Source organism: Anastrepha ludens, chromosome 4 (assembly GCF_028408465.1).
Source record: "Anastrepha ludens isolate Willacy chromosome 4, idAnaLude1.1, whole genome shotgun sequence".
NCBI classification, from domain to species: domain Eukaryota; kingdom Metazoa; phylum Arthropoda; class Insecta; order Diptera; family Tephritidae; genus Anastrepha; species Anastrepha ludens.
In genome coordinates, this window is record NC_071500.1 from 19771752 (window position 1) to 19796560 (window position 24809).

Consider the following 24809-nt stretch of genomic DNA (forward strand, 5'->3'; position numbering starts at 1 on the left):
GGTGTACGCGCCAATTATAAACAATATACCTTCTGCTCAAATATGAACGAGACGTTATCAATAAAACGATCCGCGGATGATATATGGCAAAAATAAATTTTTTGTTTTTTGGTAGGACTGTTATAAGCTTACATGGCAAATTTCAGCGTGATATGTCACATAGTTTGTTTTCTGTGCTACTGTAAACAAGTCAAGCTCGAGTGTGTTCTTCCAATTATCTTTTATGACTTCAATTGTCTCAAAATGTTTTCCACGGAGCGGCAACTTGAGCTTGGGAAACAGGAAAAAGTCACATGGAGCCATATCAGGCGAATACGGTGCTTGCGGAACGATATTAACATTATTTTTGTTCAAATAATCGCGAACAAGACGTGATGTGTGAGCTGATGCATTATCGTGATGCAAGAACCATGACTTGTTGTTCTCGCGCAAACGCTTTAAAACGTCTAAATAATATTCAGCGTTAACCGATTTTGCGATTTGAGCGATTTTCAAGCGCAATTTCCTTTACTTTTCCGATGTTTTCGTCGTTTACTGATGTTGCTGGACGACGTTCATGAGGCAAGTTTTCAACCGATGTACGGCCCTCTTTGAACGATTTGTACCACTGGAAAACACGTGCACGCGATAGAGCAGAGTCCCCTTAGGTTGTCTGCAACATTTTTAAGGCGTCTGAAGCCGAAATTTTGTTGGAATAACAAAATTTCAAACAAATTCTTTGTTCAACTTGAATTTCCATCGTTAAATTTGAAGAACACACTCGAGCTTGACTTGTTTACAATAGCACAGAAAACAAACTATGTGACATATCACGCTGAAATTTGCCATGTAAGCTTATAACAGTCCTACCAAAACACAAAAAATTTATTTTTGCCATATGTCATCCGCGGACCGTTTTATTGATAACGTCTCGTTCATATTTGAGCAGAAGGTATATAGTTAGAGGGTTATTGCGCTAAGAGTGACGCTACTTTTGTTATTTTCAAAACAACGGATCAAAAAGAGTTTCGTGTTTTAATTTTACACTGCTTCTTGATGGGGACAAATACCGTTTAAGCGAAGCAATGGCTTGAAAGATGTTATGGGGAAACAGCAATAAAGCGATGGTTTGTTGACTTTAAACCTAGTCGTAGAGACATCGCTGATGCACAACGCAGTGGACGCGCAAATGAAGCGGTAGCACCAGTAAACGTCAAAAAAATTCACAAAATAGTTTTGAATGATGGAAAAGTGAAGTTGCGTGAGTTAGCTGACATCGTAAAGATATCAAAAGAATTAGTTGACTTTATATTGCAACAGCATTTGACTATGAGAAAGCTCTGTTCAAAGTGGGTGCCGCGTTTGCTCACTATTGACCAAGAACGAGAACATGTTAACGATTTTGAGTAGTTCAAACGTGACAATGGATGAAACATGGATCCCTCATTTTACTCCGGAATCAAAACGATCGTCGTCTCAGGGGACAGCAACTGGTGAAGCTCGTCTAAAGCGTCCAAAATCACAACAATCGGCTGGAAAAGTTATGGCCTTGGTATTTTTGGATGTGCGCAGTGCCCCACATACACCATATTCGCCAGATTTGGCTCCCAGCGACTACAGGCTGTTCGCAGACCTAACAAAAAATGCTTGACTATTAATGATCCTTATGTTTCGCTCGAATGAAGAGGTTATTGCTGAAATTGAGGCCTGCGTATTTTGAGGCAAAAGAAAAATCGTGGTATTGTAATGTTAGAACGGTGCTGGAATGCTTGTGTTGTTCTTGATGGAAATTACGTTGATGAATAAAGCAAATTTTGAACAAAAAAAAAACGAGTTTTCTTTGTTAGGCACGCGACTTTTTAGCCCATGTGCTATGATTGGCGTACGATGTCAATTGCAAAAATTATACATCAATCAATAGAGTGATTTATTTGCGCCAACTTATTTATGCTTTTTAGAGGCTCCGTAAGGATAAATGTTAGGCACGCCATCCACAGACGATTCAAGAATTCATATATGAAACCCAAGGCAGGCAATCCATGAAAATCACTTGAATTTAATAGTTTTCTATGTGTTGACGACGGCAGTTTGACGCGGCTGAATTCCGTTTTATCTAGCTCTGGTGCAGTAAATAAGGAATGGTTTATTTACTGTTTGGAAAAGGCTGAAAACTTTATTTTATTTATTAATAGGTTTACAAAAGATTACAATAGTTATGTGAAAATATTTTATATTATTTACATATTCCTTACAATCGTTTATGCGCGCGTCCATGCGCTTTCGCCAACGTCTAGAATCGAAAAGAAAGCTTGCTTCTCTTTGACAGTTAAGCTCGCTTCTCTTTGACAGCTGTTGATTGGCGAAGTGTTGATTGGCAGAATGAGAAAAACAGAGAGGTGAAAAAATGCGAAATGGGTTGCCAAGTAACCTTTCGCAACACCATGTTTAGTGCCAAGATTTGCTGTTTCTTATAAACAAGACAAAAATAATTTTGAAAAATTTTCAAAATTTCAATTTTTTATTTACAAACGCATTATGTACCACCCTGTATAAGAATCAAATAAAAAACACAACTCTTTTAACATTCACCTACTACTTTCGCTTTTATTTCTAGTCCAGTTTAGAGTTTGCATTATCGTTCCTAATTCGTTGGTCAGATGCTGTAGCTATTTGATACGGTATTTTGCACGCGAACAAGGTTATGGTTTTGCTGGTTTTTTGCTTGTTATGCATCAAAACAAGACATGAAAATGCAGTTTGAACGAAGCAAGCAATTTAAATTAATTATTTATTTATAAATATGTGTTAGTAATACAAGTTAATGGCGAAAATATACTCACTCATTATCTTCCTCCTCCTTCTTTTTGGGCTGGTAGTTTTTCGCTAATCGTCTGCAAGTGAAAAAATGGAGAAAATAGTAATTAAATACTTAGTTGAAGTAGTGCTAACAGATGCTATAAAAAGTTCAAGTAGATAAATATTTGCTTTTCAAAACACATCTTCGAAAATTTCACGGCAGCTAAAGTGAAATTGTTTAGCCACGATGTAGTATGAGTGCATGTGAATATACATTAGAGTGCAACACTTTTTATACCAAACAAAATAAATACAAAGAAAAAAATACAAAACAAAAAATCGGCCTTTTTGTTTCCTTCCGAATTCTAACATTTGTTTTATTCTCAAATATTGCGAAAATATATTAAGAATTATGCAAGCTGAACCGATTTGAAAGTACCTGAAAAAAATTGAGTATTTTGTAAATCACATAAGTTTTCGAAAAAATTTTCCAAAAACACCATCTCAGATGATAGAAGAATTTAAGCTTAAAGCTCCTCCTCTAAATTGCTCTAAGATTTAATAAATTATAAAACTACATTACAAAAATATTTCTAGAAGCTGCTTACTGAGCACACTTCTGTGTGCCTTAACCGGGAGCGAGGAGGCCTCGTTGTGTAGATGTTGGAGGGAAAGCATCACGAAGATTATCGTGGCTGTTATGATGGCAGTGTTCTAACAGGTCTGAAGCTTTGCCCACTGCGAATATAAACTCATTTTTGGAGATATTTCCAAATCGGTCCTGCTCACGTAAATCTTAATATTTTCACGAAATACTTTTTGGCGATAGTCTTAAAATATAATAGATTTTATATTGTAATTTTGCAACGTTTTCTGGTGAGGCACCCTAACGTGCATTTGGAAATGTATAGGGTGGGCCATGTAAAATTTGCTTTTTGAATTATTTATGGAAATATTTACAAATTATCTTGGATGTTGAAGGCAATGCTTCATTTATGTAAATTATCTATGTACATATATTTATTGAATTTTCTTGTGTGAATATGCAAAGTAAATATGCCACGAAGAATTCGTAATGTGACTTGTAAGCGCATGCGCTTGCGCGGCGCCAATTTGAACGAGTACTTGGCGAGCAATCGTGGCGCTACTCGTTACGCGCATGCGCGCCCGCATAGCGTGATTGCAAAACAAAAACAAAAACAAAAGTCCAGCCAGCCATCTATTCGCATCCATTCGATCGTTCAAGCCATTCATGATGGATGGTTGGACAAATTAATGAGTAACTGAACAACAACTGAACGAATGAATGCTTGGCGGTGCATCATTTTTATTTGGTTGGATGGTTACCTCGTTAGCTGCATACTTGGCAGAGAAAAAATCAGGTTTTAATTGAGCAAATTATTTTCAATACGAATTTCATTAACAAAACTAAAAAAGTAGCCATAAAAAACATGTAAAACAAAGCAGCGAATAAAAAAATAAGCAACATTAGATTTAACTACAAGCTAAGATTTCACTGCATCATGTAAAGAAATGAGCCGAAAAATTATTATAAAAAAAAAAGAGTTTCATACGAAGGGTGGGCAAAAAGTTTGTTCATTACAAGGTGTTGGACAAAGTAAGGGGGATTTTTGTTTTACTTAACACCGCGACAGCAACTGAGCGCAACTATAAATGAAAAGTTTCTTTCATATTCACGTCAGGCAATCGGGAAGATAACATAAACTAAGCAAGGGAGCATACTAGAGGCACTATGGAAGGGCTGTCATCTATGTAAGGAAACTTTTGCACAGCAAAAACTATGATTACAAGTGCCACAGGATATGGGAGCCATCAAGAGGAAGCGGGCAATCGCGGTAATAGCGCAGACACATCAAATTTAGCGAAGTCCTCAACAAGCTGTGCGATCCTTCTGGCAGAAAAATGTGAAACACAGATGGCGCTCCAAGCAGTAAGGAGGCATGGTTCCTAAGCAACGACAGGTGGGCATTCCCACTATGTAAGACTGGCAGCGGCAGACTAATCACCTACCCTGTCAGAAATCAAATAGATTAACGAAACCAGCGGGTCTTATCGAGGGCCTATGCTCCCGAAAGGAGTGAACAAGGAACACAAAAACTAAAAAAAGGATATGCAAGCAAAGTGAAGTGTCAATTGAAAAGAAACAGCGTTCAGGCCAACCGAATGAGGCGACCGGAAAGACCCGAATTTAAATCCGGCCAAGGACTGTCACTACAGCAGCATTCACCGCGCGTGTATGGGAATTATTTATGCTGCTACAACGGCACAAAACAACCCACTGAAGCGACATTATCAGGTAATGTTGAAATGTTGGAAAAAGGCAAAAATCTGCACAAGAACGCAGGAATTCTAGAAATCAGAAAAATTCACCCGTGACTAGTTTTAACATCATTTAGGCACATCTTGGCCTGTCTAAGCTCAGCGCTAGTCTTTCAGGCGCTGGTCACACTTCAACAGAAGCAAGAGTTTTTGAATCTGTGCACTGAATTGTCGATGGAGGCGAAACTTAAACCCTAAAATTAATAGAAGTGGAAGTCAATGCAATTGTTGGCTATGTTATTGACATCATCGCTGTTAGTTTTCCCTTTTCCAAACTGGATAAAGAAGCAAAGCGTATGGGTCTGGTGGTGAACAAGGACTAAACGAAGTACCTACTGTTATCAAACAAACAGTCTAGGCACTCGCGTATCGGCACCCAAATCACTGTTGACAGTTATGATTTCGAGGTTGTACGGGACTTTTTTTATTTAGGATCAGCGTTAACACCAATAATCATATCAGCCTTGAAATCCAACGGAGAATCTCTCTTGCCCAAATGAGTAGTAAAGTCCTCTCTCGACGAACAAATTTAACACTTTATAAGGTTCTAATCATGCCCGTCTTAACTTATGGCTCAGAAGCTTGAACGGTGACAACATTCGATGAGCGACGTTGGGAGTGTTTGAGAGACAGATTCTCCGGAAGATTTTTGGACCTTTGGTCGTTGACTACGTGGAGTATCGTAGGCGATGGAACAATGAGCTGTATGAGCTTTACGGCAACATAGACATAGCACAGCGAAAAAAGATCCAGCGGATCCGTTAACTGGATCATCTCGTTCGAATGGATACAAACGCACCGGCTCTGAAAATATTTGATACAGTACCAGCCAGTGGTAGCAGAGGAAGAGAGAAGAGGAGAGCTTCCCCAGCGTTAAAAAGATCAGGTGGAGAAGGACTTCGCTTGGTGTTTGCAACTGGTGCCGTTTAGCACGAGAAAGAAACGACTGGCGTGTTTTGTTAGACTCGGGCAAAATCGCTAAGTGGTTATCGCGCAATCAAGAAGAAGGAGTCAATGCGGTGACGAAAAATAAATAAATTTTCCTGCAATGGGCTGGAAATAGAAGGCAAAAAAATGCGTAAATGGACTCGTCGTGTGCGCGGCAATGTGACCGTGTTCAAGTCCTGGTCAAGTCCTTCACAAGTGTGATTACGAGACCCTTAACCAGCGAGTGAGGTTTAGATTGAGCAAAACTTTTTGTCTGATGATGAAGAAATCAATTTCTGTCTATTTGGAAGGGAAAGTTTTACTAATCCTCAAATTAGTCTAATAGGACCGATAACCGGTATATTAGGTTTAGGCTTAAAGGAGAATTTTTAATTTTAATTTCACCACACCTCTTCCCGTTCCTCTTCATTCCGCGAACATTTTGACCTACCCTCGCATTGGCTTAAAATCAAATAAAAATATTATAGCGAAAAATAACATAAAATAGTTGTATTGTAAAATAGCAACAATAACAAATAAATTATAGACACATTCGCATAGTGTGAAACATACTTCATTTTGTGCCGGGTAAATCTGTTTTAACTTTGAGTTCGATGTTGTGGTCTGCATGGAGACCTGCAACGCCGCACTTGGTTGAACTCCATTAGCTCATCCATGATTACCATGGGAAAAGTTTGAAATATATGCATGCCTTAAACTCGTCTGAGAAACAGTAATAACAAAAAAGTAGCTGGAAAATAAACAAATAAAACTAGCAAAATATAAGAAAACCAAAGCAAAATAAAAGCTAAAGAAATGTCACAGGTGAAGGTATCAAACACAATTCACCCGGTCGCGACGCTCAGCTAACGGCGCACAAAACTGTGAGTTTTGCGCAAATGCAGTAGCAGCGGAGTTTGTACGGAGTGAGCTGTATGCGTGCGTTGGATGAATCCAAGTCGAACGACCACCAACCAACCATCTGAAGCTGCCCCCAATGCTGCTACTGATGAAGTCTACCAAATGTAGGGGAAAAATATAACAAAACGTTAGTAGTTTACTTCAGAGCGACAGCCAGTCACTGCACGCTCGATGCCACTACGAAGAAGAGAGCAGCGGTTTGCTTCGCCTGAATGATGGCTAAGCAGCAAATGCATTACTTGTAAATATGTATTAATTTTTTTTTTTTTTTTTTTTTTTTCATTTCTTTTGCCTGAGCGCTTGGGGAAAATCTTATATTTAACAAGGCAATGAGGCAGACTACGAAGAGTGAGTATACGAGCTGGCAGGCCGTGCACCATTTTCAGCGAATTAAGCGGCTAAAGGGAATTATCAAAAACAATGCAATGTGTTGGCGAAAGTACGAAGAACGAAAACAAACGAAAATTTAATTCAATGGTAAGTTTAAAAAATTTAGAAAATCAAACAATGAAAAGTTTCAGATTTAAAATAGAGCAAAAAAAAAATAGATAATAAAAGTATACCAAAAAATATGCTATTTTATTTTATTCAATCACCATTGCATTTGGATCACCCTATTATAGGAATATGAACATATACTAAAAAACTTTTTTTCTCTCTTTTTTTTTGGCGAAAATAAATATTGTACTGTTTATTTAGAACTGTTTATTTAGGAGTATATGGTAAAAAAACAAAAAAAAAGTTTAATAAGTTTAAAAAATATGTTTAAAAAAGATGGAGTCGCTCATGATGCCAGATTATTTGGACTTAGTTGTGAATTTTTACACCACACCTCATACACCAGCTGTGACAGTTTTGACAATATATTTTCTATTATTTTGTTTTTTATAAAAATATAAATCATACAGCATTTCAAAATTTGAACAAAAAATTTCAAAAATTTTTTCCAAATTAAAAACTTTTGTCAAAACTTTTAAAAAAATGTTGAGTTAACAGTTTTGTAGCCCATTCGATTTCGGTCCAATAATGTAAAAGTTTAAACTAATACAAAACTCACGTGGATTTTGAATAATTTATTTTGTTGGCGGTACTTCATCCATAAACGAATGCTCGAAATGTATGGAGAAAATAACAAGACCGCCAGCACACAAAATTTGTCAAAAGTCAAAGCGATTTTTGTTTATTTAAAATACTTGTTTTAAAAAATCACAAAAAAAAAATTAAAAAAAATACCAAAAAAAATACAAAAAAAAAACACAAAAAAAAAAAATAGTTAATGTTTAATTTGTTTATACCCTTTTATTTAGACAACCCTGTATTAGAAGCTTAAATAATATAAGTATACCAAAAATTAAAATAAAAATTGAATTTTTTTATAGGTGCCTTCTTCTATTCGTCACTTTTCGAAAAATGTTCATGTGAAAGTGACAACAAAGTTATCGAGCACGATTCACCGCTAGTTAGTGGTCAGAGATGAACCGTTTAAACAAAAAAAAAAGAAAAAACTCAAAAATAAAAAAAAAACATTAAACAAAAATTTAAAAAAAATGTTTAAAAAAATACTTTAAAAAAACAAATTAAAAAAAAAGCCAATAAAAAAACAAGTTAAAACAAAAACAAAAAAACTTAAAACAAATATAAAAAAATATGAAAAAATATAAAATAAATGAAAAAATATTAAAATATATAACAAAAATAAAATACATAAAAAATTAAAAAAAATAAAAATAAAAAAATAAAACAAGGTTAAAAATAATAAGTAAAAAATAAAAAATAAAATAAAACTAAAATCAATTAAAAAAAAATTAAAATCAAAAACTAAACAAAAATATAAACACAACAACAAAAAAAAAAAATAAATTAACACAAAGAAAAAAATAAACAAACAAAAAACGGCGAGTGGAAACTACTTGCGTTACGACCAGACAAATCTGGCCATCCTACATCTGAAACAGGCAAAAACCCTTATAAGTCTTTCGAAACACGAACTAAGGCATATAATATCTCTTATCACCGGCCACTGCCTTTCGGGCACTCATGCACGTCGGCTCGGGGTTCCTCAAAACGACCTGTGCAGATACTGCGAGGACGAAGATGAGGAAGTATCGAGCAGACATTTGCTGTGCAGTTGTCCCGGTCTAGCCAGAAGTCGACTCGCTCTTCTAGGCTCTCCAACAATTGACAATCTTTCAGTACTCTCGGACCTGAAAATCGAATCTCTCATCAAATTCTCGAAACGAATTAATATCTTTGACCAAAATCTACAATAAAAATCTCGGTTAGGTGGGGAAATCATATAATATAATATAATGAGCTCTAGGGCAACACAACGGACCCAACTTGCGATCTATGTCACCCGATGCGGGGTCACCCTTAAATCAACCAACCAAATAATACAAAATAAAAAAATTAAAATGAATAAAACGAAGTTAAAAAAAAAATAAAATAAAATAAGAATAAAACCAAAACATATATAAAAAAAATTCAAAATAAAAATATAAAACAAATCAAATACAAATTAAAAAGAAAACTAAAAAAAAAATTCAAAAAAATAATAACAAATTAAAAAAATTAAAAATAAATTCAAAACTACAAAGCTAAAAAAAATTCAATAAAAACAAAAAAAAAAATAAAATTAAAAAATAAATAAATAATAAAAAAAAAAAAATAAAAAAAAAATTAAAATGAATAAAACAAAGCTAAAAAAAAATTAAATAAAATAAAAAAATGAAAATACTAAAAAAATATATTAAAAAAAAATTAAAAATAAAAAGATAAAGATAAAACAAATAAAACACAAAATTAAAAAAAATTATAAAAAACAAACAAAAAATTAAAAAAAAATAAAAACAAAAACAAATAAAGAAACAATTTAATTAAAAAAAGACAACAACATCATAAACTCAGAAAAATAGTATGCAATTATATAACCTAAATAAATATCTGACCTTCACCGAAATTAAATCATATACTCGTACATAGCGGTATTGAGCGCAGCGGCAATGGTGGCAGTACAGAGAGCTCGTGTTTTCGGTGGCCTAATTAAGTTTGCAAATACTCATATAATATATGCAAACTTGCCACACATAGAAAATGTGCATATTCGCGTATACATACATATTCGCACACATCCAAGCATAATAATGCCATATTGTCCACCATAAATAGCCGCACCTTGAATAGCGCGCCCACTCACATTTCTTCAAACAACTTATGGCTATCAATTGCAGATATTTCAGGGTAACATTTGAGGTATTTAATTTGCACAAAAAAAATTATAAATGTATAGCACGCACTACAGTAAAGCGGAGGTGATATTGAAATGCGCAAAAAGGGTGTTTTTTCGGAAAATTAAGAAGTGAAAAGAGATACAAAATTATGCAAAAACGCTGGAAGTTACTTGCTAAATTTCATTGCCTTTTCGAAGTTAATTAAAAAAATTATTCCTGGCTCAGTGGTCGGGACTAAACCAGTTGCAGCGTTGTCTTTGTCTCCTTATCGTCAACTCTATGCCTCTCTTTATCTCTAACTTTGCCTCAGTTTCTATCCTCTTCTTCACCTTCATCTTTGTCTATATCTTCATCTTTATTTTAAAGATTTAAGATTTAATGGCAAGTGCTTACTTTTCAAATTCTCACCATTAGAATGATGTTGATGATGCATACAGTCGACGCCAAAAGAAAATGTACGCCACATTTATTTGTTTATTTTATTTTTATTTTTTTTTTTTAATTTCAATTATTCTGTTAGTTCATACTACAACAAAAACCATACAAAGCAAAGTTTCAGACTTAGTACAAAATTTGTAAGCCTTGGGCAAATTTTTATCAGCGTTAAATGGAGAAAATGCATTAGCCCAAGACCGAAAAAATTATCAAAATTCAGTGTTTTTTTTACCTGCTTGAAACTTGCACTTTTTTGTACCAAAATTTAATGAGTCATAAAATTAAAATTTTTTCAGAAATTGTGAGTAAAAAATTTGAAATTTTAATGAACAATTGCCGAATTTTTACAAATTGTATACAAAGTTCAAAACTTTGCTTTATATGGTTTTTATTATATCATAATATGAACTATATTTTTATAAAAAAACAATAATTGAAATTATAAAGTAAATAAATACTTGGTTGTTCAATAAGTTTTGCGGTTCGATAAGAAAAACACAACTTTATAGTTTGAAATACACTTTATTATTCAGCATAGTCTCGCTGCACATCCGTACACTTGTTTCAACAACGAGATTCAAATTTATGAATTCCATGCCTGAAGTGGGAGTCTAGACTGTTATGACCTCATGATTTGATGAAAAACGCTTTTCAGGTACGAATTTTTTAGGTCTGGAAACAGATGAAAATAGCTAGTCGCCAAATCTAATGAATAGGGTGGATGCTCACAAAATTCGAACTTTAATTCATGGATTTTAGCCATTGTGAAAATGCTCTTGTGACTCAGTGCATTGTCCTAATGACAAAAAAATTTTTGAATTTTTTACTTTGGCCTTTTTTGACAAATTCTTTGCTTCAGCTGATCTAAAAGTTTAAAATAATATTCAAAATTCATAGTTTTACCAGTTCGCGAACAATCCACAAACAAAATTCCTTTCGCATCTCAAAACACTGTTGCTAAAAACTTCTTCGATTTCTGGACACGAACTCGTTTCGGAGCCGAAGAACCAGGTTCACACCACATCTTGTTTTGATTTAGAATCATGGGGATAGACCCAAGTCTCATTCATTGTGACAAATCGACGCAATAAATCCACTTTATCCTTTAGGAAACGCTCTAAATATTGCTGAGAAAGTCGCACTCGAATGTGTTTTTGTTTCAATGTTAGCGAATGCAGCACCCATTGGGCACACAGCGTTTTGTAATATTGCTTACACTGCCCTAGAGATGTCTAGGGCTACTATTAAATCTCTTTAAGTCACTTGGCGATTTCCTAATACGATATTCTGTATATTTTCTACGTGTTCTGGCGTTGTTGGTATTTTTGAAGTCTCTTAGCAACCCCGCTCTTTTATCGAACCGCGAAACTTATTGAGCAACCTAGTAATCAAAACTTATCAATATTTGAAGACACTTTTTTTTGACTCTACTAGTATATGCAGCCATACCAAATTATAGTTGCTTAGCTTAAGCGTTTTCAGAGAAAAGCAATGAGAAACAATGAGAAAATTTTGGAAGGTATAAAATCTGCCACGCCCACGTGACCAATATTTGTGATTTAAAGAAAGAGAATCGATTTAGATCGATGTCTCATTGAAATCTGATAAAGGAAAAAGCAAAAAGGAGTATTAACATGTGTAATGTTTTTTTTATTTCATTTTTTTTTTATTTCAGTTTTTTTTTATTTGAGTTTTGTTTTTATTTGACTTTCTTTTGTTTGATTTTTTTTTTATTTGATTTTTTTTTTTATTTGATTTTTTTTTTATTTGATTTTTTTTTTTTTTTTTAATTTAATTTCTTTTTTTTTGGATTTTTTTTTTTTTTTGATTAATTTTTTAATTTGATTTTTCTTTTCATTTGATTTTTCTTTTTATTTGATTTTTTTTCTTTCTTTTTTTTAATGTCTCACATTATCTTACTGCGCCGAAAGCGCTCTACACTAGTAACACAGTAAGCCTAAAAACTAGGTAAATAAGGCAGCAGTAGAAACGACACGAAAACGCTACCGATTGGAAACTTTAACGCAGACTAGTTTACTTAGCTGAACTGTACCTGTGAAAAGTGCATTTGATGGTTTGTCGTAAGCGCATAGTCATGGGGTGGCTCTACGCCTTCGCCCCTTTTATTGTTTGCTCTCCATCTAGTCTACATGCTAGTGCTCACACATATGTAGGTGTTGCGTGCCGACCACACTTCACACATCCGACACTAATCATGGAAATTTGTTAGCGTCACCACTACACGTCTCAGCCCCGACACCAGCAACATATGTCCCCTCCAACCATTATCCGTTCATACGCTGCTGTAATATGATTACATTGGGGTTTCACTTTGTGTCACACAAACACACACACAGCACGTTTTCAAGTAATAAAGAAAACAATCGCCATGGCGCTAGTCATTAAGTTGTTTGTGTGTAACCACGAATTTGTGGTGTCACTTATACGGTCAGCAGTTATTGGTGATGTTTGTTTTGATTTTCACGATTTTTTTTTTTTTTTGTTTTTCTTCTATGCTTTTTTTCTGTTGCCTCTATTGTTTACGTTGGTTTTGTCTATAAAGCTTGGGGAAACGCAGACGGGTATTAGTTCCAATTTCCGCACTCAAAATGGGGTTGCGTTTGAAGGGGTTGTACTTTGGTATTTGTGGCTAGTTTTATTGCAGTGGCAGACATCAACTGGTATCACTTTACAAGAAATTATCAAACATATCATGCCATTTGACATATTTGATTGGTACTGACTGAAGCATGAGCCTGATAGAGAAATTTGATAGCAGTCACATATTTGTAATAGAATTTCAAATACTCGTACACTTGCGTTCAAAATAATATCAGATAATAATATAAATAAGTACGTACAGCGAACCAGTATTATGAATGCAAGACATTTTTTTTTTTTAATTGAGTGAACAAAATATCAAAATTCAACGAGATTTTTAAGCCACTTCAAATTTATATATATGATACTCATTTTAATATATGATACTAAAATTTAATGGGCTGTAAAGCTGAGTAAATATTTTTTTTAATTCTGACTAAAGTTTGAAGTTTTGATGAAAATTTGTAGAATTTTTATAAATCTTGTACAAAGTTTGAAACTTTGATTTATATGGTAAATCGAAATTGCCGTTGGTACTAAAAAAATTACGTTGACAGGCTGAGAAATTATAAAGCTAGCCCTGAATTGTAATCCAAGCGCAAATGCACTTAATTTGTGGTATATTTCGTTTCTTTCGGTATTTTTTGTATTTCTTTTTTTTTTACTTTTTTGTATTTCTGTTTTTTGTTTTTTACTTTTTTGTATTTCTTTTTTCTTCTTTTAAATTTTTTTGTTTTGTTTTGTTTTTTTACTTTTTTGTATTTTTTATTTAATTTTTTTTTTATTCAACAAAACTTTTTTTTTTTTACTTTTTTGTATTTCTTTGTTTTTTTTAATCTTTTTTATTTTTAGTTTGTTTTATTTGATTTAATTTTCTTTACTTGTTTTTTATTATTACCATTTTTTCTATTATTTGCACGCTGCATTGCCTTTAATAAGCACTGTGTTATATTTCGCTTTTTTCGGAATTTTTTTTTATATTTATTTTTTTTTTTTTTTTTTTTTTTTTTTTCAGTAAAGCCCACCCTGACATTGCTTTCTGAGATATGAATCTTTCTAATATAAAATAATTTATAAAAACAAAATCTATCAAACAAAATAATTTATAAAAAAAAAATGTATAAAAAAACATTATAAAAAACTATTTAGAGTAATAATGAAAAACAAAATTTATAAAACAAAATAATTTATAAAAAAAAAACATTTATAAAAAAAAAATTTTAACAACTATTTAGAGTAATAATGAAAATCTATTTCCAAACTATGCATTGCATTTAATTTGTGGTATATTTCGGCTCTCGGTACTTTTTTTTTTTTGTATTTTTTTAGTTTTTTTTTTTGCTTTTCTTGCGTTTTTACTTACGTTATAATTTTAATTTTTTTCCTCGTTCTTTTTATTATTATTTTTTTCTTTTTTTTTATTTTTTTTAATTTTTTTTATTTTTTTTCTTTTTTTCTTTTTTTTCTTTTTATTAATTTTTTTTTTTATTTCTTATTATTATTTTTGTTTATTTACTTATTTTTATTTTTTTTTGTTTTTTTATTTTATTTTTTTTTTTTATTTTTTTATTTTTTATTTTTTTTTTATTTTTTTTTTTTTTTATTTTTTTTTTTTTATTTTTTTTTTTTTTCTATTTTTGTAATTTTTTTTTACCTTTTTTTTTAATCTTTTGTTTTTGTTTCTTCATTTTATTTTCTTTTTTTATGTGTTTTTTTTTGGTTTTTGCACGCTGATTGCATTTAATTTGCGGTATATCTCGTTTCTTTCGATTTTTGTTTTTTGCAGACCTGAAACTAATTTGAACGAAATTGTGAGACAGTCAACCTTGTCACGTCTCCTTCTAATAGAAAACAATTTATACAAAAAAAAAAATAAAAAAAAACTATTTATTATTTGTAATATACATATGAAGTTTTTTTTTCGGAGTTTTCTTCGTATTTTTTTTTTATTGTATAATTTTATTTCATTATTATTTTTTTTTAATTTTCAATTTATTTCTTACTTTTTTCAATATTTATTTTTTTTTTTTTTAGATTTTTTATGTAACATTTTTTTATATAACTTTTTTTTAATTTATGCCTTTTACAATATTATTATTATTTATTTATTTTTTCTTTTTTTTAATTTTACATTTTTTTTAGTTTTGATTTTAGATTTTAAATACATAATTTTTTTAATACAACATTTTTCATATAATTTTCTTTATTTTTCTTTTATATCTTTTATATAACTTTTTTATGTTTTTTTATATAAATTTTTTATTTTATATATAACTTTTTTATTTATTTATATAACTTTTTTTATTTTTTTAATATTTCAATACCATTTTTTATTTTTTTATAGATTTTATTTTTTTATTCATTTTATTCTTTATTTTTTTAAACATTTTATTTTTTTATACATTTTATTTTTTTATACGTTTTTATTTCTATTTTTTTATAAATTTTTTTATATGCCCTTTCCTTTTGTTTCACCTTTTTTGTACAACATTTTGTTTTTTATTTTTTATATCATATTTTCTTTTATTATTGTATTTTTTTTATTACTGCATTTTTTTATATGCATTTGTTTAAATTTTCTTTATATATTTTGTCTAATTCGTAGTGTAATTTAGAAGGGTTTCATTGCTCAATTTCAATTACTTTCGGTTTCTATATCAAACTCTTCTGGAATTACATTATTAACGTATTTTATGATTGCCCCAGAAACAATGCAAGGCAGCTCACTTCCAAAGAAACAACCACCATTCCCTCAATTATAAAATTCTTCAGTAAATCAATTGGCTAGAGCAAACAAAACCTAATGAGATTTTTCAATAGCAACTCGATAAAGTCAAAGCGTCGAGTTGCGGTAGAAGAAATAGCAGAAAACTGCAGTTGGTTGCCCGCAACTCAAAGCGCCAAACGCCAAACGCCAAAATGAAACATAAGCACAAAAGGCCAAATTAATCTTTAGCTGTTGACCTTCAAGTTAACTGTCGTCATTTGCTACATACTTTTGGTTTTCGCCGCAAAAACATAAAAAGGGGAAAAAAACAAAACTCACACATATGCATTTGTATTTATTTATCACATGCCATGTGTGTGCATGCATTTCGATCACTGCTAAATAATACATAGTTTAGCGTTCAGTTTGCTTCGTTCACCTTTAAGCGAAAAATCGTTTGCCGGGTGAATTGATTTGGCGCCTGAATTGCCGATCACTTCAGAACGGCGGAACGGTGCGTGGAACGAAATCGAGTGGCGTGCATTGCTTGGATTGGAACGGAGTGCCGCCAACAATTTACAATTTTCAATTTTGGTGATCTTGGTTATTCAGCTGCGAACATGGATTTTAATTTTTAGATAAAATAAAAAATATGTGCGATTTCTTTTTATGCAGGCAGAATCATCGTCATGCCACAGCCGAATCGTTGCTTTTTTGTATTAATGCAACATTGCTATTGATATTATCACCTGGTTAATTATTTACTTGGTTGCGTAATTGTGCAAAAATTATTGGTATATTATTGCATTCAATGGAGTGACACATGGGAATGTTAATCGGCGATAAGCAATTGAAAATTATATAATGTATTTAGTGAAGATTTAAACAAAATATTGTTAAAAGTATTTGTTCGACTATAAGAGGTATGCCAAAAAAGAAAAAAAAGCACGGTCCCCTAACCCGCAACGGTCAAAAGACGTCTCCAAACGTCCATCAACCGCTGCTTGCACCGCATAAAGGGAATTTTCTGGCCTCGATCTATATCCAACACCGATTTACGGAGGAATTCGAAACGAATTAATATCTTTGACCAAAATCTACAATAAAAATCTCGGTTAGGTGGGGAAATCATATAACATAATGAGCTCTAGGGCAACACAACGGACCCAACTTGCGGTATATGTGGCACTCCGATGCGGGGTCACCCTTAAACCAACCAACCAACCTACGGAGGAAGGCTAATCAATCCGATGTGGCGACTGAAATCCGCAGAAGAAAATAGCAATGGATAGACCACACCCTGAGAAAGCGTGACTACAACATCGTCAAACAGGCGCTGTGATGGAACCCCTTCCAGTAGACAGGATGAAGCGCAGGCAGACTACAAACCACCTGGCGCCGCTTAACGGAGGCGGAAATGAAGTTCGTAAATAAGACCTGGAACAAACTAGGAGCGCTTGCACAAAATCGTTTTCGATGGCGAAGAGCATTTGTTCACGCCCTAGGAGTAGAGGACCTTACATATTAACTCTTTTAATGCCGAACGACGACGTATCATAGCTTGGTGCACTTGAAAAAGTATCTTTTATACTGATTAGTGCTGCGGATCTGTACCATATATGTTAGAGCGATAAGGTAGAAACGGGACGCGAGATAACCCTCGCATATCCGACGACACCGGATGGTTTCTCTGCACCGTGATCGCTGTCTTTACAAGGTTTCATGAAAGTTATCGGAAAACTCAAGTGGCACCCATGCATCAGTACGGCGAGCCTAAAATCTTTTTCAGTGGTTCTTGTTCCATCTAGCGTGCAGTCAGCGTTCAAAATCCTTCAACACTTTCATAGAAACACCATTAGCAGCGAAAAATTGTGTCAATATTGTTTGCTACGTTCTTGGAAAAATTTAATTTTCAATAAATATCGAAACACAATTATCGTCCATTTTATTCTCCGTTTACTTCCCAATATGCTGCTTTTTAAATTTTGTTAATGCCACTCCTACTTACGTTTTCACGAGCATTTTTGCAAACCTTTGCATATTCGCCGATCTATACCCAAGAATGATAGAGAAGAAGATTGCGCCTTCCGCATTCGCCGTGTCGTAAGAGTCCATCAATAAACAAACAAAAGGAAGGGGAATTACTTGTTTGTGAAGAAGAAGAGTAGGCGAAAGCAATGGAAATAACCACACACAAGATATTATACGCACACACACATACTTTCTAGCCGAGACATCTTCCGCATAAAAACACAAAAAACTGCATTTGGAGGCTTTACATTAATTTCTGCTTTAACAATTTAACATGTAGCCCTCCGTTTCCAATAGTTTGTTTAGTTTTCATCTCAAAAATCGCAATATTACCAAGCCATTCAATAAATTTTCACAAACATGCAATTTCTCCTATTCTTGTTTGTTTTGTTTTGTATTGCGAAGGGAGGTGACGTCAGAATAACCTTCAGTACTCAATTCGCCTTAGGCTTAGGTGCGCTATTTTCGCTCGGTACCAAAAGGGTTAAACCTCTCATCTGGTACCTATACGATTTATGGCTCTGCAAGTATGACCCAGCACCTTTTACAGATTTTACTGTGAAAATTAGATTATTGAAAAATAATAACTTCGTTCCTTAACAGAGTCTTTGGTATAGAAATGGGCATTGGTGCTTATTCATTCAACCACTTGATCATCAGTCATCTGGCGTGCCACTTCAAATGTACTCGTAAAATCTGCCTCTTGAAGCTTTACGTTTGAGGCATTTTGGCATATCGCTAATTCACAAAAACACTGTCAAAAGTAAAAAACAAAAGTTCTTAATTTATTATGCAGAATTATGTAACATATCAAGCTTCGTGTTGTCTAAAAATTTCTATGCAAAATATCAATTTAACATCTTTTTAAGAAAATCCCACAAAATTCTTTTGAATAGAATTTTCGAGAACTAAAATGTTTTACAAAAACGCTTCACAAAAATTTAAGTTAAATTTACCGAAGACACTAAACTCACCCGAACTTAAGTGTCTATTCGTAATCAACAGAAATGCTCGCCCGACTTTGTGCTATAAAAATGATCGACTCAGAAAACGACTTTCGATCGACTTTCGAAACTTGTTGTACTGTATAGATAATTACAGATTTAAGCTTTTTTATTGGGATACATTTTTTCAAATACATATTTTTAAACGGTACTTTTCTATCTTTGATTTCAAGGGTATTCCAACAATTGAGCAATTTTACGAGGGTTACCTTTTAAATTTTGCGCCACTGCGCGTGATGAGTTCTAATTCAATATTTTTATCGAAAAGTTTGGTACGTTTTAGGATAAACTTACATATACAATACCTTTTTTTTTATAGCAATGAGTTGAAAAATTCATCGCTCCCGAAAGATGGAAAATGGAATTAACTTCTGGAAATTTTCATATGATGATTTATTACGATTTACGACGTAGACTATAGAAGCAGGAGCCCATTGCCCAACGTTCTTTGACGTTCTTCTTCTAACCGCTGAGACATCTGAGCCACTGTGAAACACTAGTACAACGAGTTCCAAAAAATGTAGACGTCGAACCTTGCAGGATGAAGGTCGTCCAAAAACGGTCGATGTGCCAGAGTCAATAAAAATTGTGCGTCAACTGATAACGTAAGATCGTCATATGTCTTATCGCGAGAGAGAGGCATCTTTGGGCATTGTGCGATCAGTATTTCATTAACATTTGGTCTTCAAAAAGATTTGTTCTCGTTGGATACCTCATAATTTGCCAATTGCCCAAAAAGTATTCGGACTGGTGTCGATTGGTGTAAAGAAATGTTGAAGAAATTCAGGCGCGGTGGTTCAAAGCACGTCTATGACGACATCGTAGATAGGTAGGTTAGATGGCAAGAGTACCACAGGTACACTAAAAGTGTACTAGAGTGCCACAACCTGCGAAAAATTACAAAAACTTAAATGACGAAAAACCATCTACAGCCTTCTAGTGCTATTGATGTAGTGCAGAAGAGAAACGGAATTAGAACTGCCTCATGATATCCCCGAAACGCACACTACGGAACCTCAAGGACCTAGTCGCCAGACATTTGTAAAGAAAGACTTTTTCTCATTTGTAAAGGAAGTTTTCATCAGTCTCGTCCGCTGCCAGATCCCCACAGTTTCTGCAATGTGGGTTGTACGTAAGTACAAGCTTTTCCGCATGAGCTCCAATCACCCAGTGACCGGTGACCACCGCTGAGAGCTGGGAAATTGAGTGGCGTGAAATCCTCAGCCATTTAAGCGTCCTGCTCCTGTCGTACTGAGGACATCGTAATAGATAACTAAACTCGGATTTATACATCTGAGCCGGGTACGAAACAGCAATCGACAGTGGCGACGTTTAATCCAAGGCGAGTGTAATCCAACAAAGGTTGTTCGCGGAAGAAACACCTCAAAGCAAATGGGCGACTGTTGATTCAGAAAATCTGGTCATGTTGCAACTGTACCACTGAAGAAGCACAGTCAAATTCCGAGTAGTATACAACCATTTGTTTGCCAGCAGTTTTTGGAGAATTAATGGATGCCAACCGCCGTAGAAGAATCAACCTTCGCCAAGACAATGCGAGCTCTCATGTATCGGCTCACACGGGAGTGTTTTTGATCGAACTAATGGATCATCCGCCTTACAGACATGATTTGGTATTTAGTGATTTCGTTTTGCTCCCGAACATCAAAAATAAAATGCCAGGTCAACGTTTTTCTACGCCCGAACAAGCTGTTGAAGCCATTGAACAGCTCGTTTTACAGGTATCTACTTCTGAGTAGTGGCTTTGGTTCAACCGAATGCAGCAGTTTATTGACTACCAAGGAAAATACTTTGAAAAACAATGAAATCATTTTCATTATTATTTTACTGTGCTGTCATTATTGGACGGAAAATTTAAGAAGCAATACTCGTAAAATATCGGTATATGTATGAAGCCAACTAGAACTATGCGTTTCAAGAAATTTCTTAGCAAAAATGTATAGTAAAGTAAATAATTTAAGCTGAGCAAAGACAAATAAAGCTTTTCGAAACCTCCAGGTGGCAAGTAAGCAGCACCAAGGAATGTGGCAAAAACAACTGTGTAATTTTATTGAATCTTTTTTCTTGTATTTTTCCAAACATTGGCATGAAAATGGGCGCGGCAATGAGCAATTCAGCGTCGTATTAATCCATTTGCAGCTCCTCGACCCTCAAACGCGCATTTGATTTCGCTTATTTTTTTAATTTTTTGCATCATTGACAGCATAGAAAATGAATTAAATTTATGTGCCAAACATGTTAATGATTTTGTTGTTTTTTATTGCTTTTGCCGCCAAATTCAACGTTGAAAGGTGCATTAGGGTGGCCCTTATTTTGAAAAGAGTTCACATATTCGGTCTCTCCCCCTAGAAACCTTCGAATAGCTTAAAAACTTAAATTAAAAAAAAAAAAATTTAGTTCAATCAGAAAAGATTTACTGGTGGCTTACAGAGACTGAAATGCAGAAAAATTATGATATTTTAATTTTTAATTTTAGTCTTTCATTAATCCCTCGTGATGGCCAAATTTGCTTAGCAAGTGGCATTCTTTAGTTACTCATGACGGGAATTACTAAAATCAGAAAAATTGGCATCGGAATTATAGAAATCGGAATTACAGTTATCGCATCCGGCACTTCCAAGTAAACATTCACTTTGAAATCCTTCCAGCTGAAGTAAATTTTCTTATTATATTTTTTGTGAAATATTTTGGCGAAAGTCTTAAAATATAACAGATTTTATAATTTCGATGAACAACTATAAGGATTTTTTTTTTGTGTTTTCAATTTTTTTTCTTTTTGGAATGAAGAGTGTTGCACTCTAATGTACATACATACGTACATAGCTATGCCCATAAAATTTAATAGTAGTAGAATGAGCAAAATAAAAGCCAAGACATGCTTCGTTCGTTCGCACGTTTTTGGTCAATAGTGTCACACCGGGTATTGAGTGTGGTCAAGTATGTGGCAGGGAGGGGTCGAACAGAAACCACGACGACAACAAATAAAGTGCTGACCGTCACATAATTCCCAAATAGAAGCATTCATTCAACGTAGTCACTTACTTATTTAATGTTTTGGCATTTTTCACTGATTTAATTAACGTACAGCAAAAAGCACTGCGCACGAATATGAAATCTGGGTTGTGAAAGCATGAAGTATCGAACCAGAATAATCAATTATTTTCAAATTGCGGCAGGATATATGTACATATGTATGTACCTATATAAACAAATACAAAGAGACACAAAACAATAATTGATTTTCGAAAGGAAAAATGCATGAAATGTTTTTGAAAGTGGCGAGCGTATGAAAAAATTAAATCATTTATTACGACAGTCTCAAGATAGGTAGGGTTAGGTTAGCCTGGTTGGCATTAAGCCACGCATAGACCTTTTGGTCCCTAGCGATACCAGATGGAGACTGACCTCTATGAATACCGAAAGTAGACATCAAGTAGGATGTCAGCGCTTTTGGCGATTCTAAGCAGCGCTGGGAGATCCGCTTTTAAGACGTCCTCCAGACCCTTAAACGATGAGGCTCCCAGTTGTATAGTCGTCCATTTCATTGTATATTGTGTTTAGCGTTTTTCGTATGCCGTTCTCTTGTTCAAAAGGTGGTCTAACTGCACTTTTTGCTATCTCATCTACAATACTATTTCGATCCCCATAATGCCTTTGTGACCAGGTACCCAATAGATATGCAGCCTACTGTTTGCGGCTAGCCTTTCTATGGCCTCCCTGCTCCGTCGAAAATTTTTGGACTGAATACAATATGAGCTTATTGCTTGTATTGCTGCTTGACTGTCCACGTATATATTAATTGTTGAGTTCTTTCTTTTTCTAGTCTAGGCTAGCTCCGCGGCTTTCCCCACAGCAAAAACTTCCGCTTGGAAAATACTGCTGTGGTCTGGCAGCTTGATAGGCTGCCTTATCCCTAGTTTTGAGCAGTAAATACCGGCTCACACTCCGTCTAAAGTTTTAGAGCCATCTGTATAGATGTGAAAAGTTCTATGGGCTTCATGCCTTTGTGCCATCCCTTATCTTCAATTGTAGTGCGAAACCTTCTCTCCCAACTAAAGTACGGAGTCATGTAGTATGTGCAACCTGAGCTCCCCTTCCCTATTGAGAGTCTCAAGATACATTCTGTCAAAAAAATATCGGGAATTGTTCATTTAAAAGCGATTTTTACTAGGGATAAAAATATCGAACATAGAATTTGTCTTAAATTTTGTGTTATGAATGGAATGATTTCGTGTACCGAGTCGTTGAAATTGTTGCAGAAAGCCTATGGAGAGTGTGTTTTAACAAAAACACGGGTCTACGAGTGGTTTAAGGCCCTTTTGCAGAGAGCTGAGAAGTCTTGGAAGATTTTCCCTGATCTGGCCGCCCATAAACGTCTTCAACGGATGAAAACGGCGACAAAGTCAAAACTATCACTTAAGTTTGAGGCAGGTAGCTCGTGACCTTAGCGTGTCTCACGAATCAATTCGCAACATTTTACGCCATCAATTGGGCATGAGACGCGTGGCTGCTCGACTCGTTCCAAGAGAGTTGAATTTCTTTCAAAAAATACATTGGAAGAAGGTGGCCGAAGACATGTTTGAGCAAGTGAATCCATACCCAATGTTTATCCAGCGCATCATAACAGATGATGATCCGTGAGTATATGAGTTTGACAAGCAAACCAGTCAACCAGTCAACCAGTCAACAGACGGCTGAATGGCGCTATCCACACGAGCCGAAACCTAAAAAACCACGATTAAGTCGGTCAAAAGGGAAAGCCATGCTACTCGTTTTCTTTGATTGTCATGGTGTTGTGCTCTTGGAATTCATTCCATATGGTTCTACGGTAATTTGTTTGGCATTTTGTAATGGACGTAGGAAACGGCCCACTTTGTCGAAAGCAAACTCATGGATCTTGCACCATGATAACGCACCGTCTCACAAGGCTCATATTCTGAACATTTTTTTGACCAAAAACTCGACACATATCATCGAACAACCATCGTATTCACCGGATTTAGCCCGCTGTGATTTTACCTTTTCCCAAAACTTTAAAATGCTCGATTTGGTTTCGGTTTGGCTTCGGCTGAAGTTCGGTTCAGTTCGCCGTTAAAAAAAAACGATGCTCGGTCGTTCTCTAGTATTGATATTTTGAGCTCTTTCAAATAAATCACTTGAACTTACCGCAACTTGGAGGCATATTCTTTCTCTATCGTCAGACGATCTTGTATGAAATTGCAGTACTTTTCCAGAAATTCAATGCCTTTATTCGTCTGCAACGATATATTTTCATATTGATCCTGTAAATGAAAAAAGGATATAAAAACGAAAAATTAATATTTGATAGTACTTTCAAAATTAAGAAAGATTCTCATACATATTTTCGCTAATACTTGAAAAAGAAATATATAAAAATATTATTTGAAGTATAGTGCGAAATACATGGAATGCTAGGAATTCGATTTTCGACAGCAAAACAAACGCAATTTTAATTACTAAGATAAAGAATTTAAATTACCATAAATAAAATTCAATTAGAAGGTGTGAAAAAATGTTCAAGGGGGTGTGGGTGCGTGTGCGTATGTGTATGGGAACTGCGAATATATTTACAGTCAGTCAGTATTTACAGTCACATTGTTTTTCACAACTTTATTTTTTTATTTATTTATTAAAAGTAATATTTATAAGGAAAATACTGCGAATATTGTAAAGAAAAGAATTCACTGGGCAAACACTTTTTTGACTCACTGTGTATATTGCTCAATGTCTTTGTTTGGCATTTTGTAGCGCAGAATAATTTTTATGCGTTTGCATTTGTTTATTCTGCAAACGTAATTT

At 34.1% G+C, this 24809-nt stretch overlaps 1 protein-coding gene across 1 annotated transcript in view; it reads right to left on the reverse strand.

Moving 5' to 3' along the window:
- LOC128860237 (formin-binding protein 1-like) overlaps positions 1 to 24286 on the reverse strand; it is a gene marked incomplete at its 5' end in the record, with an annotated part of 54206 nt that extends 29920 nt beyond the window's left edge. The window contains 2 exon segments of the mRNA XM_054097622.1: positions 2820 to 2870; positions 24156 to 24286. Coding sequence (XP_053953597.1) covers positions 2820 to 2870; positions 24156 to 24286 — 182 coding nt within the window.
- Between the last annotated feature and the right edge of the window lie 523 nt (positions 24287 to 24809).